The 17579-nt window shown below is 33.4% G+C and overlaps 2 protein-coding genes across 2 annotated transcripts; both read right to left on the bottom strand.

Moving 5' to 3' along the window:
• Positions 1-402: 402 nt before the first annotated feature.
• On the bottom strand, positions 403-2317 carry LOC141362931 (uncharacterized). The gene has a single exon (XM_073865211.1). It carries the CDS (start codon positions 2314-2316, stop codon positions 841-843), a length of 1476 nt encoding a protein of 491 aa, XP_073721312.1. The 5' UTR covers position 2317; the 3' UTR covers positions 403-840.
• A 9495-nt stretch (positions 2318-11812) lies between these two features.
• Positions 11813-13480, bottom strand: LOC141362932 (uncharacterized). Its single transcript, XM_073865212.1, has one exon. The coding sequence runs from the start codon at positions 13478-13480 to the stop codon at positions 12005-12007; it is 1476 nt and encodes a 491-aa protein (XP_073721313.1). The 3' UTR covers positions 11813-12004.
• Positions 13481-17579: the final 4099 nt, after the last annotated feature.

The following is a 17579-nucleotide window of genomic DNA, read 5'->3' as shown; positions in this document are numbered from 1 at the left end:
TATATATATATATATATATATATGAAGAGTTTCGTTGCAAAACGAGATAACCACCGTTTTTTTAATTGTTCAGAAATCGCGTTTTTTGGTTGTGCATTCCAATTAATTTCCATGCAACTGCAGTTTGTTTGTTTTGATTTAAAAGCTTCATAACTTAAAATACAACTAAGTAGCACCATAAAACAAAATAATAACATGATAACATAATAATAAACATGTTTTGACAAAAATGTTAAAAAAAATGGATTTATCTCGTTTTGCAACGAAACTCTTCATATATATATATATATATATATATATATATATATATATATATATATATATGGTAAAGAAGTTTAAGTTGATTACAATGCACAATACCACAGTAAGATGTTCCAATTTAACACAGAAAAGTACACGAAATAAACTTAAAGTTGTACTTTATTACAATTAAATTACGACTAAAATATACAAAGTAAAAAATTAGCTGTTCCAAAATAGCACTCTAATAAAGTAAACTAATCAATAGCACACTTTAAATGGTCATTAGTGTGACTGCAAGTATACTGAAGTGTATCAAAATTAAAAATAGCATACTATTTTTTTACTAGGGCTGATTCATGAGTTCATTTTTAGACCAACAGTTGCGATCTGAACTTGTAATGCACATCGAGGTGAACAATGACGCAGAAGTTTAAATGAAAACTGCAGCATATAGCCTATAACGTAGGTCCTATGCAAACGTATAAATCGCATCTGAGACGTTACAACAGAAAGTCCACTCATGTGTCTCCCATTACTCTACAGATGGAAACGGTTTCTTTCCAGCATGAATTCTCACGTGTGCATTAGGGCGAATTTTTATTTTTGAAACTCACTAATAGCATCTGAATGGTTTCTCTCAGTGTGAATTCTCATGTGTGTCTTAAGATGACTTTTTTTTCTGAAACACTTTTCACACTGAAGACAAGCGAAAGGTTTCTCTTTACTGTGAATTTTCATGTGTTCTGTAAGGTTGCTTTTACGTGTAAAACTTTTTTTACATTGACTGCATGCAAAAGGTTTCTCTCCGGTGTGAACTCTTGAATGCATCTTAAGGCTGGATAGATATGAAAAACTTGTTCCACACAGATGACACACAAATGGTTTCACTCCAGCGTGAACTGCCATGTGTATCCCAAGAGTGCATTTACTTTTAAAACTCTTTCCACACTGAAGACATCTGAATGGTTTCTCTCCAGTGTGAATTGTCATGTGTGTCTTAAGTTGTCTTTCATCTCGGAAACACTTTTCACACTGAAGACAAGCGAAAGGTTTCTCATCTCTGTGAATTTTCATGTGTACTTTAAGGTTGGGTTTAATACTGAAACACTTGTTACACTGACTGCATGTAAACGGTTTCTCTCCGGTGTGGACTCTTGCGTGAATCTTAAGGTTAGTTAGTTGTGAAAAACCCTTTCCACACAGATGACACACGAAAGGTCTCTCTCCAGTGTGGATTCTCATGTGTGACTTAAGATTGCCTTTAGTTGTAAAACTCATTTCACACAGATGACATGCAAATGGTTTCTCTCCGGTGTGAATTGTCATGTGTGTCTTAAGTTGACTTGCATCTCTGAAACACTCTTCACACTGAAGACAAGCGAAAGGTTTCTCTTCACTGTGAATTTTCATGTGTGCTGTAAGGTTGCTTTTACTTCTGAAACTTTTTTTACATTGACTGCATGTAAAAGGTTTCTCTTCAGTGTGAATTACTGCATGTATGTTAAGGCTACTTGGACATGAAAAACTCTTTCCACACAGATCACACGTGAATGGTTTTTCTCCAGTGTGGATTTTCATATGTGTTTTTAAATGTGATATTTGGGTAAAACATTTTCCACACTCCTGACAAGTGTATGGTTTCTCGCCAGTGTGGATTTTCATATGATCTTTTAAGTGTGATATTTGGGTAAAACATTTTCCACACTCGTGACAAGTGTATGGTCTCTCGCCAGTGTGAGTTCTCATGTGTTTCTGAAGTTGTGTTTTATCTGGGAAAGTTTTTTCACACTGATGGCAAGCGAAGGGTTTCTCTCCAGTGTGAATTTTTATGTGCATTGCGAGGTTTGATTTTCTGCTGAAACTTTTCCCACAGCGATGACACGTGGGCTTCTCCTCACTGTGAATCCTTGAGCGATCCGTATGGCGTTCGTCTCTTTTCACACTCTTTTCAAACGTTTTGTCTCCTGTTCTTCGAGTTCCTTTCTGTGCAACATTCTGTATTGTTGTAATATTACGATGCATTTCATCAGCTTTATTCAGTTCAGGCTGATTGTCCTTGTTTATTTCCATCATGATATCTAAAATAAACATATTAAATTGTTAAAATTCAGTCATGTATTTGTTCCTCATCATGGTAAAATGTTTTGCTTTAATTATGCAGCTGTTTGCCAATAACTGTAGATTTAAATTGATGTTAATCATGGAAAGAGTTTTTTCAAAGATAAATAAACATTAAACATTAACAAGTCTTCATCTTTACAGAATAAAACTATAAAATAACAGCATTATGCAAAGCATTTGGCAACCAGAAATCCTCATCAACCTTTTTCTGTTGCTTAGCTGTTTATTTTGTAAAGATAAAAACTTGTTAATGTTTTAACATTCATTTAACTTTGAACAAACTCTTTCCAGTAAATAACATCTACAGTAAGTAACTGGCAAACTGCTGCCACTAATACTGTCTTTTTTTCTTTCAGAAGTTTTTACCTTTATGTGAATTAAGTTATCTCATTCCTTTAATTTCCTGTAATTTTTTGTCAATGTCCAGTCTTATAGTTTACTTAGTGGTACATTGCACTTCCAAAGTCAAAGTCATGGATCAATTCCCAAAGAACACAGCCATTTAATCCACTGGAATTTGCTTTGATAAACCAGTTTACCTGATGTTACATGCAATTCTACTGAATCTATTATTTATCATGTATTTAGTTAAATTTTTTCCTAATCAATTTGAATAATTTTCTGTATTTGTGCACTGAAAACAATGATTCATTGAATTTAATCAATTTTTTATTGTAAGTGGTTGCAATCAATTTATTTAAGCTACATTTAAACAAAAGTTGTATATTTTATTTTACTTTACTAATCTTTTTTGTTAAAATATAGCTTAAATAAATTGATTGCAACCACTTACCTTAAAAAAATGTATTAAATTCAATGAATCATTGTTTTCAGTGTGATTATTCCTCAAGCATCAATAATTAAGATTGAAAAATAAACACCAACCTCTTTGTTCTTCAGTATTGGTTGTGAATCTCTCATCTTCTCAAGCTCTTCTATCAACACCATCAAGAAGTCATGAAGCTTTTAGTTGTCATATATGAAGTGATTTCTCTCTGTGTTTGACTCCAGCATTTATTGGTGGATTGCTGTAGGAGGAGCTTCACTGAAGGTCTCAATCACTTTGGGTGTGGCTGGATTTAGAGAGGCTTTGTTAGTCAAATAGTGATAGACCAATCGTTCTCAACCCATCAGGGGCCTTCAACAAACTTCCAAGAGAGCCTTAAGATTACTAAAATTATCCAAAATAAGCATTTAAATAAGTTAAACAAAACCAAGAATTAAGAAATGTCTTGTGTTTGGGTATTTTTGTAAGAAAGGTTGAGAACCGCTGCTATAGAGGAATCTATTTCAGAATTGAATCAGTCCAGTTCTTTGGTTTATGCCAAATAAACATTCACCTGCTTAGTCAAGTCTATTTAATCACAAAGTGGCTATAAACATTAAAGAAATGTGACTGTTTTTTATTAAATAAATTTAAAAAAGCACCACTTTAGTAAATAAAGCATTGTATAACCTGTGACAATTCTTAGAAAATATCTTAAAGGATATTTCACCCAAAGATGACAAATCTGTTTTAATTTCTTCACACTCGTGTTGTTCCAAGCCTGTATCAAATTATTTGTTCTGTTGAATGCAAAAGAAGATATTTTTGATGATTCCTACTATGGAAGTTAATGGGTACCATCAGCTATGTGTTGACCATCATTTATTTTCAAAATATCTTCTTTTGTGTTTAACAGAATAAAAAAACTCATACAGGTTTAAAACAATGCGGGCGAGTAAATGATGACTGAATATTCATTTTTTTTTTTGTGTGTGAACTATCCCTTTAATTGTTACTGAAACCCCAAAAATAATCACAATAACAATGATTCATAGAAACTAAAGCGTGCAATTAACTTGAGAAGTCTTTCTGTTCAGTTTTAGGAATGAAATGTAAATTTTTAAATTATATTTCTGAGAAATTAAACTACTTCTCTTTGACCTCCAAAGAGAGCACATATTTCGTTGGTAAAATATAAAAGCTTTTAAGACGATTATTATGTGATATTTATTTGGAGGGGGTCCCCTTTTTTTGTTTCAGCACATGCCCCTCAAAAGGTCTGTACTCGGCCCTGGGGAGGACGATATGACCAAAATCTTCAATCACGATATAGGACTAATTTTATATAATTTTTAAAGCCAGGATCCAATATACTGTTACACATGTGTTTGTCTTTCAGCTGCTTACTTTCTCTTAAGCCCTAAAATGGTTGTGTTTATGAGGATACTTGCGATGGGAATTTTGGCACATATATTATTTAACGACAATGAACGGTAAAAATTGTCACAAACTTAAAGGGATACTTCACCGATTTAGCATTCAGCTTTGTATCTGTAGAAACCCGGCAGTATTACTGAATGACCATGTTTCCCTCCATCATTTCCCTCTGAGAGGAGAGATATCTGCATTTTGGTTCTGCAAAAAAGTCCTCCGATGATGCAAAAATCGTCATATTACATCATCGGAGGACTTTTTTCCAGAACCAAAAATGCAGATATCTCTCCTCTCAGGGGGAAATGAGGGAGGGAAACATGGTAATTCAGTAATACTGCCGGGTTTCTACAGATACAAAGCTGAATGCTAAATCGGTGAAGTGTCCCTTTAATGAGCAGCGGTTGCGGGACTTGCACGCTCCTCACACACAGAAACAGTGCACGCATATAGTTGTGTTTCAAAGGCTTAAAATCACTTGTTTTAAAACTGCAGTGCTTGAATACGTTTACAAACGTTACGTTTTCGTGATCACGCACACAGGAAAGTAACGTGGGCACGTAACCTAAGTTAATCCACCAACTTTGACAGCGCGGCTTGAGCAGGACGTAACAGATTGATATGGTAGGATACTAAAACATTAAATCCATTTACATGAGATCATAAGAAATCACTGTAATGAATTGGGTGTAAATGGGAACTATCAGTCTGGAATAAAAGCTCCATTAACACTGTAACTGAAACATTTTTTTTTTTGACTAACAGGTCTGTTAACACCTCTTTAAACACTGATGGGTCTACCCACTTTGCAGAAACATAAGGAATGAATGGGGCTAGGCTAAATGCTAACACATTCACGACGCGCTGTACAAAGATTAAAAGTAAACGCATTGAAAAAAATAGGTATGTATTAATTTGTCTAAGTTGAGGTAAGAACATCGTAAAATATTGAAAATTTTTGTCTTTTTCTTTAACCTTAAAACAAATCCCACCGGTTACAATATCGACCATAAAGAAGATTTACATTTATAAAGATCTAAAATGTCACTGAATTTTGATTTAGTCAATTTCCTTCGAAAAAGGAAAATAATAAAGGTCTTAATTAAATTCGTGCAGTATCCACGATGTTCGATAGCAGGTCTAAAAAAAAGGTTGGACTGTGTTAGATGAAAGATTATATTTAGCTTTCCTCAATTTGGTGTCGGTTGGACCACTGAATTTCGTTTGTTTCATGCAATAGGGTTTAATTTGACACTCTTTGCCATTCAACAACACAGCAGTGAACAAAGTTACAGGTCACAAGTGTGTATAAAGGGGTTTCTGTATGTGTTTACGTGGTCTACAAAGTAAAAAAATACATTAACAGATATACTTTCAGTATTATTGCACAAGCATTATTTCCATAACTGTTGCAAATATCTCCTGAAAGAAGTTTCCTAGTCTAAAATAAGAATAACTTAAAGGAATTCGCATACAGGCAATAACATTATTATGCAATACTACCACCAGTGTTTTCAGTGTTTTTGGTCAGAAACGGCAAAACACTGAAAACCGAAACTTGTTCCTGAGGTAATTTAAATAGTTACGCGACTATCTACGCTGTCAGTTTGGTTCCGCTCAACGCAACTTCATATTTCCTCAGGCGACGTGCAGAGTAAAACATTCTTGAAATTGTAATAGCCTATTTAATTGCTAAACTACAAGCGAACAAAATTTCAATTAATTTTAACGACGACCACACGGGAGTTTTACAGTACCACCCGCAAAATGGAAAACATTAGGACAAAATAAAGTGATGACTTTCGAGTTTCAAATGGCCAATATTTTGTTATTCTTGAACCCATAAACTGGTCTCGGTGTCATTTTAAAGGATTTTTCAAGCACTCTCTATCTGAACAACTAGTTTAAGCATTTAACCATGTTGAACATTTTACTCACATACCTAATTTAAATGACCTAAACATGATCAAACGATGCTTAGCAAAGATATATTGCAAATGACAAATAATACTTAACATAATTAGCATTTAGCACATTCACGTAAAGCACGAGACAAATGGCTTCAAAAGTGATCAATAATCATCGCTTAAAACCAGGACAACATTCTATTAATGCTTTACCAACACATTAACTAACATTCATTATCTACTGAATAAACAGGCAACTTACATTTGCTTTTCACGCGCACTTTGCACAGTCCAGCTCGCACCTGCTGCGGAATCAGTCTCTCTGACGACTACTGATGGAAATGGCGCATGCGCACAGAACGTAGATGTTGAGTTAGCGTTCCATTCGGATGAAAAAGTGGACGATAGATATAGATCATCATCTCATATTTATTTTTCTAGCTGCCGACACATCAGTCTCACAATCAGACAACTTTCAGTAAGAGACAACCGTAACTCACTTAGGACAAACATAATAATGCAAATAATGCAGTAGCTTACACTTTAGTGCCCTCTTGTGGCATACACATATGCATACTACATAACTGGACAGCATTACATTGACATACAACTGAGGACAACATACTTTACAGTAGACTTTCTAACACACTGTAAAAAGTTGGATCAACCTAAAAACTACTTCAATAGGTAACGCCTAAAATTTAGATTTTTTTAACTTAAATTTTAACGTGAAATTGTTGAAAATGTTTAAATATTTTAGGTGTTACCAATTGAAGTAACTTAAAAAATATTAAACTTAATTTTTTAACTTAAAGAAAATGTAAGTTTACAAAACTTAGTTTTTTAGGTGTTACAAATTAAAATAATTTTTAAAGTTGAACCAACTTTTGCTTTTTACAGTGTGGTGCAATTTATCACACGACTAGAACACAGAGGTGGACATTAAGTATTTTTTCTTTCTGCTTTAGTACATTTTTCAAATTTATTTTATAAGTGTTTGTCTTCTGAAAACAAACATTTCAAATCATAATATCATACTTTTTACTCCACTACATTTCATAAATAAAAGTTTTTGTTCTACTTAAAATATTTAAGTACATAAAAAACTATTAGTACTTTTTAATTTTCTTACTGATCCTTTTTAATAACCAGGAACACCTTTAGGTCTGACTCTTCACACAATAACATTAAAGGGGGGGTTTAATGGTATTTCAAGCATTCTGACTTATTAACACAGTTATAGAGTTGTTTCCTCATGCTAAACGTAGGCAAAGTGTCAAAAATGCAGTTGGGCGTGTTTCAGAGTATTTCTGTGCCGAATGCACTTCGCCAGGGTTCGTACAAGTTTCGGCTAATTTTTTTCGATTACGGTTATAACTGACGTTTCAGGGGTTTTCGATACGTATCACTTCTTTATATGGGCTTCCGCCGGAAAACTTCCCCCGGAAAACCCCGCCCAGCCGTCAGTCAGCGGGAGACGCTAGAGCTTGCTAACAGCTTATCACGCCACTCAGCTTTGTTTAATTTCAAAAGTCAACAATGGAACAAAAGAAGTGTGTTTTTGGATGTAAGGAGAAGACATCCAGCCTTATGGAAACAATGGATATAGTTTATTATCCGGATTAGCAGCGGAGTTTTGCGTGTGTGTTTGATGCGGTGGATTTTCAGAACCGGGTCATGACGAGTTACACGTGGTAAGTAAGACTTCTGTCTTATGTTGGAAATAGGCGCGTGTATATTATATAAATGACACGAACATGTAGTGAATCATAAGTTAAAACAGTGTTGTATAGTGTTGTATGACTCGTACTCGCTCCTCCCTTGTTATAACTCCTCCTTCATTTTTTCGTACGTTAATAATATTTTTATTGTATAGTGCTAGATCATTGTCTAGTATACCCAATATTTTTGTTTAAATTTTAATAAAATTTTTAATTGCAAATTGCAGTTTGGCTTTTTGAATATGTTAATATTAAGGAGTTTATAGAGTAAATCTAAATCAATTTTGATTTGTTGAATGTAATTAATGATATTGCTTGTAATCTGTTGCCACAATTTTATTGAGTAGATGGGGCATATTATTTTTTACAGTGTAGAAGCTTCTTAAAGAGGTCTGTTAAAATCTTAAAATCTGTTATCATTTCATCACTCTTGTTGTTCAAAACCTATGTGTTCCATGTGTTACTATCAAAATGTATTTTTTTGTGTTCAACAGAATAAAAACTTCATACAGGTTTAGAGTTTTTCCTGTGTTTTTGAAGCTATGTTGTGTTTATGGTGCGCAATATAACATGTGTTCATGTTTCATGTGTAAAAAAATGCTGTATTTTTCACATAATTTACTTATCTGTATATCGTAATTTTCAAAACGGTCTGATGTTTTTCTTGTTCTATGAAGTCCCTCCTTCAGAAATACGTACGAGTTCTGATTGTGTAGTTTGTTTAGTGTGTTGTGATTCGATAGCAGCTTAGCTTTGCCGTTTGAGTTTATCTGGCGACTGTGGGAGTTTAGTCAAAACCTCTTTTATTGACATCATACAATCAGGAAGTAGAGAGCTGTAGTCCAAACCGGCCTTTCGCTGCTTTAAACGGGACTTCTGTTAAAGAAAATATATCACTTGGCAGTGAACTTTAGCGTTATCATTTTGCATGTATTATTTATGCTTTAACAGCAACATTACACACTAACTAAAGTTTGAAAAATGGGATCAGGAAAAACAAGACCTTTAAAACTGCATGCTGGTGAGTAGGCTGAGTACGGAACTATCCCTTTATTTTGCCCTACAAAGGCTAAGTGCAGTAACTACGCAAACACTGAAACCGAGAAAAATGCCCTTAAAGTGTTTTACACCAGCAGGTCAAACATGTTACTGCAATTTTGGCACACACGTTTCTCTGAAATGGGACAAAATTGAACCAGGAGACTTTGTCATAAGACACATCAGTTCTCACAAAGCCCATTTCAACCCTTAACTTAATTTTGACCAAATGCGTAGTTACTGCGCTTTGGCTTTGTATTGTTTCTGGACCCCAACTTGAAAAGTCTCTCTGTTCAGTTTTTATGAAATGTCAATTTTTATAACATTTCTGAGCAATTAAACTCCTTCTCTTTGACCCCCCAAAACTTGAGAGTTGACAAACTTGTCACATACTTTTATGATATTTCATTACATGCCTCAGCCTATTTAAACACAAACATGTGCTTTGCATAGTAATTTAGATGAGAGCTTAAGATGAATTTGGTGTAAATGGGAACTATCAGTCTGGAATAATGGGATATCAACAGCTCCATTAACACTGATGTGACTGAAACATAAACATTTCGGCTAACAGCTCTGTTAACACTTCTATTAACCACATGCTTGTGCAGAATTCAGAATTTTATTGGGTATGACTCCTGAATTCCAATTTAATTCTTGAATTTGAATTGATGTCAAAAACAGGATCTATAATTAAAATTTGAATTTGAATGAAAAAAATTTCATCCAGACATAATCACGTGTTTACTGGAACAGCGCTAAATTATAAACCTCTTAAAGCACGTCAAATATGTGTGTGAAGTGAATGAGTGCAATCTATGGAATGACATTTTCTGCGCCAGCCCTTATTTAGAAACCTGAGCTGTTTTGGAATTCGTTTAAAATTTAAAAACTGCTGCTAATATCAAACTTCTTTTAACCCAACTGTAAAAAAAAATGACATTTTTTTGTTTTTTTACTACACAAGACCAGAAAACCTTTATAAAATGCTGCACTCTGATAATAATATATTCGTTAATAACTCCGTGTGACTTCGATCACAGATGATCTTTTAATTACTTTAAGTTAAAGCAAGCTTTATTGTCAATATAGGTAAAAATAAAATAAATAAGTAAATAAATAAAAATATTAAAATGTAACATTTTAAAAGCAAAATTTAAACTTAAGATTACTATGACATGAATTGCAATTAACATAAAAATAAAATTAGTAAATAACAACTGAAACATTTGAATTAAATCTTTCTAATTACCTTATTGTTTAAAATTATGTTCTTGTTTTGAACTAAGTCAGAACTGAATTTTAAATAAAAGAGCATACTGTTATTTGAAATTTTAAATGAATACCTACTTATTTATTAGATGAAGATTAATGAGAAAGTTTTTTAAACAATTCGTTCTGTTCGCGCAAACGCTGTATAGACATAGATAATAAAGATCTCAGCAAGTTTGTTGTAATGCTTATTATGCTTTCGTAAATTCTTGTCAAAAAGGATGTTTCTGAAATGTCAGTGCGCACTTGTGTGTCTGTGGGTGCATTGCGTTTTGGTTCTGTCAGTCAGCACGAGTCTTGTCGATCTTAATAATTTTTTAACATAAATCAGTCCCGAACTCTTAATAACTCTTTAAACATCAAGCAAGTCCGGCATTTTTTTTTCAAATTCCTGCATGTTTTTAAACCGAAACCAAGATGTCAAACATGTGTATGTCCAAGTATCTTAGTAGTTTTAGGTTAATAGGACGGTGCACCTCTCAGAAAACGTACAAATAATGATCATTTTAGATGTTTAATTACTAGAGTATTTGAATCGCTAGATGAGGGATTAATGTAGGCTACTTAGTTTTTTTGAAAACCTTCATACAGTATATATATATATATATATATATATATATGAAGAGTTTCGTTGCAAAACGAGATAACCACCGTTTTTTTAATTGTTCAGAAATCGCGTTTTTTGGTTGTGCATTCCAATTAATTTCCATGCAACTGCAGTTTGTTTGTTTTGATTTAAAAGCTTCATAACTTAAAATACAACTAAGTAGCACCATAAAACAAAATAATAACATGATAACATAATAATAAACATGTTTTGACAAAAATGTTAAAAAAAATGGATTTATCTCGTTTTGCAACGAAACTCTTCATATATATATATATATATATATATATATATATATATATATATATATATATATATATATATATATATATATATATATATATATATATATATATATATATATATATATATATATATATATGGTAAAGAAGTTTAAGTTGATTACAATGCACAATACCACAGTAAGATGTTCCAATTTAACACAGAAAAGTACACGAAATAAACTTAAAGTTGTACTTTATTACAATTAAATTACGACTAAAATATACAAAGTAAAAAATTAGCTGTTCCAAAATAGCACTCTAATAAAGTAAACTAATCAATAGCACACTTTAAATGGTCATTAGTGTGACTGCAAGTATACTGAAGTGTATCAAAATTAAAAATAGCATACTATTTTTTTACTAGGGCTGATTCATGAGTTCATTTTTAGACCAACAGTTGTGATCTGAACTTGTAATGCACATCGAGGTGAACAATGACGCAGAAGTTTAAATGAAAACTGCAGCATATAGCCTATAACGTAGGTCCTATGCAAACGTATAAATCGCATCTGAGACGTTACAACAGAAAGTCCACTCATGTGTCTCCCATTACTCTACAGATGGAAACGGTTTCTTTCCAGCATGAATTCTCACGTGTGCATTAGGGCGAATTTTTATTTTTGAAACTCACTAATAGCATCTGAATGGTTTCTCTCAGTGTGAATTCTCATGTGTGTCTTAAGATGACTTTTTTTTCTGAAACACTTTTCACACTGAAGACAAGCGAAAGGTTTCTCTTTACTGTGAATTTTCATGTGTTCTGTAAGGTTGCTTTTACGTGTAAAACTTTTTTTACATTGACTGCATGCAAAAGGTTTCTCTCCGGTGTGAACTCTTGAATGCATCTTAAGGCTGGATAGATATGAAAAACTTGTTCCACACAGATGACACACAAATGGTTTCACTCCAGCGTGAGCTGCCATGTGTATCCCAAGAGTGCATTTACTTTTAAAACTCTTTCCACACTGAAGACATCTGAATGGTTTCTCTCCAGTGTGAATTGTCATGTGTGTCTTAAGTTGTCTTTCATCTCGGAAACACTTTTCACACTGAAGACAAGCGAAAGGTTTCTCATCTCTGTGAATTTTCATGTGTACTTTAAGGTTGGGTTTAATACTGAAACACTTGTTACACTGACTGCATGTAAACGGTTTCTCTCCGGTGTGGACTCTTGCGTGAATCTTAAGGTTAGTTAGTTGTGAAAAACCCTTTCCACACAGATGACACACGAAAGGTCTCTCTCCAGTGTGGATTCTCATGTGTGACTTAAGATTGCCTTTAGTTGTAAAACTCATTTCACACAGATGACATGCAAATGGTTTCTCTCCGGTGTGAATTGTCATGTGTGTCTTAAGTTGACTTGCATCTCTGAAACACTCTTCACACTGAAGACAAGCGAAAGGTTTCTCTTCACTGTGAATTTTCATGTGTGCTGTAAGGTTGCTTTTACTTCTGAAACTTTTTTTACATTGACTGCATGTAAAAGGTTTCTCTTCAGTGTGAATTACTGCATGTATGTTAAGGCTACTTGGACATGAAAAACTCTTTCCACACAGATCACACGTGAATGGTTTTTCTCCAGTGTGGATTTTCATATGTGTTTTTAAATGTGATATTTGGGTAAAACATTTTCCACACTCCTGACAAGTGTATGGTTTCTCGCCAGTGTGGATTTTCATATGATCTTTTAAGTGTGATATTTGGGTAAAACATTTTCCACACTCGTGACAAGTGTATGGTCTCTCGCCAGTGTGAGTTCTCATGTGTTTCTGAAGTTGTGTTTTATCTGGGAAAGTTTTTTCACACTGATGGCAAGCGAAGGGTTTCTCTCCAGTGTGAATTTTTATGTGCATTGCGAGGTTTGATTTTCTGCTGAAACTTTTCCCACAGCGATGACACGTGGGCTTCTCCTCACTGTGAATCCTTGAGCGATCCGTATGGCGTTCGTCTCTTTTCACACTCTTTTCAAACGTTTTGTCTCCTGTTCTTCGAGTTCCTTTCTGTGCAACATTCTGTATTGTTGTAATATTACGATGCATTTCATCAGCTTTATTCAGTTCAGGCTGATTGTCCTTGTTTATTTCCATCATGATATCTAAAATAAACATATTAAATTGTTAAAATTCAGTCATGTATTTGTTCCTCATCATGGTAAAATGTTTTGCTTTAATTATGCAGCTGTTTGCCAATAACTGTAGATTTAAATTGATGTTAATCATGGAAAGAGTTTTTTCAAAGATAAATAAACATTAAACATTAACAAGTCTTCATCTTTACAGAATAAAACTATAAAATAACAGCATTATGCAAAGCATTTGGCAACCAGAAATCCTCATCAACCTTTTTCTGTTGCTTAGCTGTTTATTTTGTAAAGATAAAAACTTGTTAATGTTTTAACATTCATTTAACTTTGAACAAACTCTTTCCAGTAAATAACATCTACAGTAAGTAACTGGCAAACTGCTGCCACTAATGCTGTCTTTTTTTCTTTCAGAAGTTTTTACCTTTAAGTGAATTAAGTTATCTCATTCCTTTAATTTCCTGTAATTTATTGTCAATGTCCAGTCTTATAGTTTACTTAGTGGAACATTGCACTTCCAAAGCCAAAGTCATGGATAAATTCCCAAAGAACACAGCCATTTAATCCACTGGAATTTGCTTTGATAAACCAGTTTACCTGATGTTACATGCAATTCTACTGAATCTATTATTTATCATGTATTTAGTTAAATTTTTTCCTAATCAATTTGAATAATTTTCTGTATTTGTGCACTGAAAACAATGATTCATTGAATTTAATCAATTTTTTATTGTAAGTGGTTGCAATCAATTTATTTAAGCTACATTTAAACAAAAGTTGTATATTTTATTTTACTTTACTAATCTTTTTTGTTAAAATATAGCTTAAATAAATTGATTGCAACCACTTACCTTAAAAAAATGTATTAAATTCAATGAATCATTGTTTTCAGTGTGATTATTCCTCAAGCATCAATAATTAAGATTGAAAAATAAACACCAACCTCTTTGTTCTTCAGTATTGGTTGTGAATCTCTCATCTTCTCAAGCTCTTCTATCAACACCATCAAGAAGTCATGAAGCTTTTAGTTGTCATATATGAAGTGATTTCTCTCTGTGTTTGACTCCAGCATTTATTGGTGGATTGCTGTAGGAGGAGCTTCACTGAAGGTCTCAATCACTTTGGGTGTGGCTGGATTTAGAGAGGCTTTGTTAGTCAAATAGTGATAGACCAATCGTTCTCAACCCATCAGGGGCCTTCAACAAACTTCCAAGAGAGCCTTAAGATTACTAAAATTATCCAAAATAAGCATTTAAATAAGTTAAACAAAACCAAGAATTAAGAAATGTCTTGTGTTTGGGTATTTTTGTAAGAAAGGTTGAGAACCGCTGCTATAGAGGAATCTATTTCAGAATTGAATCAGTCCAGTTCTTTGGTTTATGCCAAATAAACATTCACCTGCTTAGTCAAGTCTATTTAATCACAAAGTGGCTATAAACATTAAAGAAATGTGACTGTTTTTTATTAAATAAATTTAAAAAAGCACCACTTTAGTAAATAAAGCATTGTATAACCTGTGACAATTCTTAGAAAATATCTTAAAGGATATTTCACCCAAAGATGACAAATCTGTTTTAATTTCTTCACACTCATGTTGTTCCAAGCCTGTATCAAATTATTTGTTCTGTTGAATGCAAAAGAAGATATTTTTGATGATTCCTACTATGGAAGTTAATGGGTACCATCAGCTATGTGTTGACCATCATTTATTTTCAAAATATCTTCTTTTGTGTTTAACAGAATAAAAAAACTCATACAGGTTTAAAACAATGCGGGCGAGTAAATGATGACTGAATATTCATTTTTTTTTTGTGTGTGAACTATCCCTTTAATTGTTACTGAAACCCCAAAAATAATCACAATAACAATGATTCATAGAAACTAAAGCGTGCAATTAACTTGAGAAGTCTTTCTGTTCAGTTTTAGGAATGAAATGTAAATTTTTAAATTATATTTCTGAGAAATTAAACTACTTCTCTTTGACCTCCAAAGAGAGCACATATTTCGTTGGTAAAATATAAAAGCTTTTAAGACGATTATTATGTGATATTTATTTGGAGGGGGTCCCCTTTTTTTGTTTCAGCACATGCCCCTCAAAAGGTCTGTACTCGGCCCTGGGGAGGACGATATGACCAAAATCTTCAATCACGATATAGGACTAATTTTATATAATTTTTAAAGCCAGGATCCAATATACTGTTACACATGTGTTTGTCTTTCAGCTGCTTACTTTCTCTTAAGCCCTAAAATGGTTGTGTTTATGAGGATACTTGCGATGGGAATTTTGGCACATATATTATTTAACGACAATGAACGGTAAAAATTGTCACAAACTTAATGAGCAGCGGTTGCGGGACTTGCACGCTCCTCACACACAGAAACAGTGCACGCATTTAGTTGTGTTTCAAAGGCTTAAAATCACTTGTTTTAAAACTGCAGTGCTTGAATACGTTTACAAACGTTACGTTTTCGTGATCACGCACACAGGAAAGTAACGTGGGCACGTAACCTAAGTTAATCCACCAACTTTGACAGCGCGGCTTGAGCAGGACGTAACAGATTGATATGGTAGGATACTAAAACATTAAATCCATTTACATGAGATCATAAGAAATCACTGTAATGAATTGGGTGTAAATGGGAACTATCAGTCTGGAATAAAAGCTCCATTAACACTGTAACTGAAACATTTTTTTTTTTGACTAACAGGTCTGTTAACACCTCTTTAAACACTGATGGGTCTACCCACTTTGCAGAAACATAAGGAATGAATGGGGCTAGGCTAAATGCTAACACATTCACGACGCGCTGTACAAAGATTAAAAGTAAACGCATTGAAAAAAATAGGTATGTATTAATTTGTCTAAGTTGAGGTAAGAACATCGTAAAATATTGAAAATTTTTGTCTTTTTCTTTAACCTTAAAACAAATCCCACCGGTTACAATATCGACCATAAAGAAGATTTACATTTATAAAGATCTAAAATGTCACTGAATTTTGATTTAGTCAATTTCCTTCGAAAAAGGAAAATAATAAAGGTCTTAATTAAATTCGTGCAGTATCCACGATGTTCGATAGCAGGTCTAAAAAAAAGGTTGGACTGTGTTAGATGAAAGATTATATTTAGCTTTCCTCAATTTGGTGTCGGTTGGACCACTGAATTTCGTTTGTTTCATGCAATAGGGTTTAATTTGACACTCTTTGCCATTCAACAACACAGCAGTGAACAAAGTTACAGGTCACAAGTGTGTATAAAGGGGTTTCTGTATGTGTTTACGTGGTCTACAAAGTAAAAAAATACATTAACAGATATACTTTCAGTATTATTGCACAAGCATTATTTCCATAACTGTTGCAAATATCTCCTGAAAGAAGTTTCCTAGTCTAAAATAAGAATAACTTAAAGGAATTCGCATACAGGCAATAACATTATTATGCAATACTACCACCAGTGTTTTCAGTGTTTTTGGTCAGAAACGGCAAAACACTGAAAACCGAAACTTGTTCCTGAGGTAATTTAAATAGTTACGCGACTATCTACGCTGTCAGTTTGGTTCCGCTCAACGCAACTTCATATTTCCTCAGGCGACGTGCAGAGTAAAACATTCTTGAAATTGTAATAGCCTATTTAATTGCTAAACTACAAGCGAACAAAATTTCAATTAATTTTAACGACGACCACACGGGAGTTTTACAGTACCACCCGCAAAATGGAAAACATTAGGACAAAATAAAGTGATGACTTTCGAGTTTCAAATGGACAATATTTTGTTATTCTTGAACCCATAAACTGGTCTCGGTGTCATTTTAAAGGATTTTTCAAGCACTCTCTATCTGAACAACTAGTTTAAGCATTTAACCATGTTGAACATTTTACTCACATACCTAATTTAAATGACCTAAACATGATCAAACGATGCTTAGCAAAGATATATTGCAAATGACAAATAATACTTACATATTACATAATTAGCATTTAGCACATTCACGTAAAGCACGAGACAAATGGCTTCAAAAGTGATCAATAATCATCGCTTAAAACCAGGACAACATTCTATTAATGCTTTACCAACACATTAACTAACATTCATTATCTACTGAATAAACA

The sequence above is a fragment of the Misgurnus anguillicaudatus genome, unplaced genomic scaffold, assembly GCF_027580225.2.
Source record: "Misgurnus anguillicaudatus unplaced genomic scaffold, ASM2758022v2 HiC_scaffold_29, whole genome shotgun sequence".
In the NCBI taxonomy this organism is placed as follows: Eukaryota; Metazoa; Chordata; class Actinopteri; order Cypriniformes; family Cobitidae; genus Misgurnus; species Misgurnus anguillicaudatus.
The sequence above is the reverse complement of the archived record's forward strand: the minus strand, read 5'-3'. Positions and strand labels throughout refer to the sequence as shown.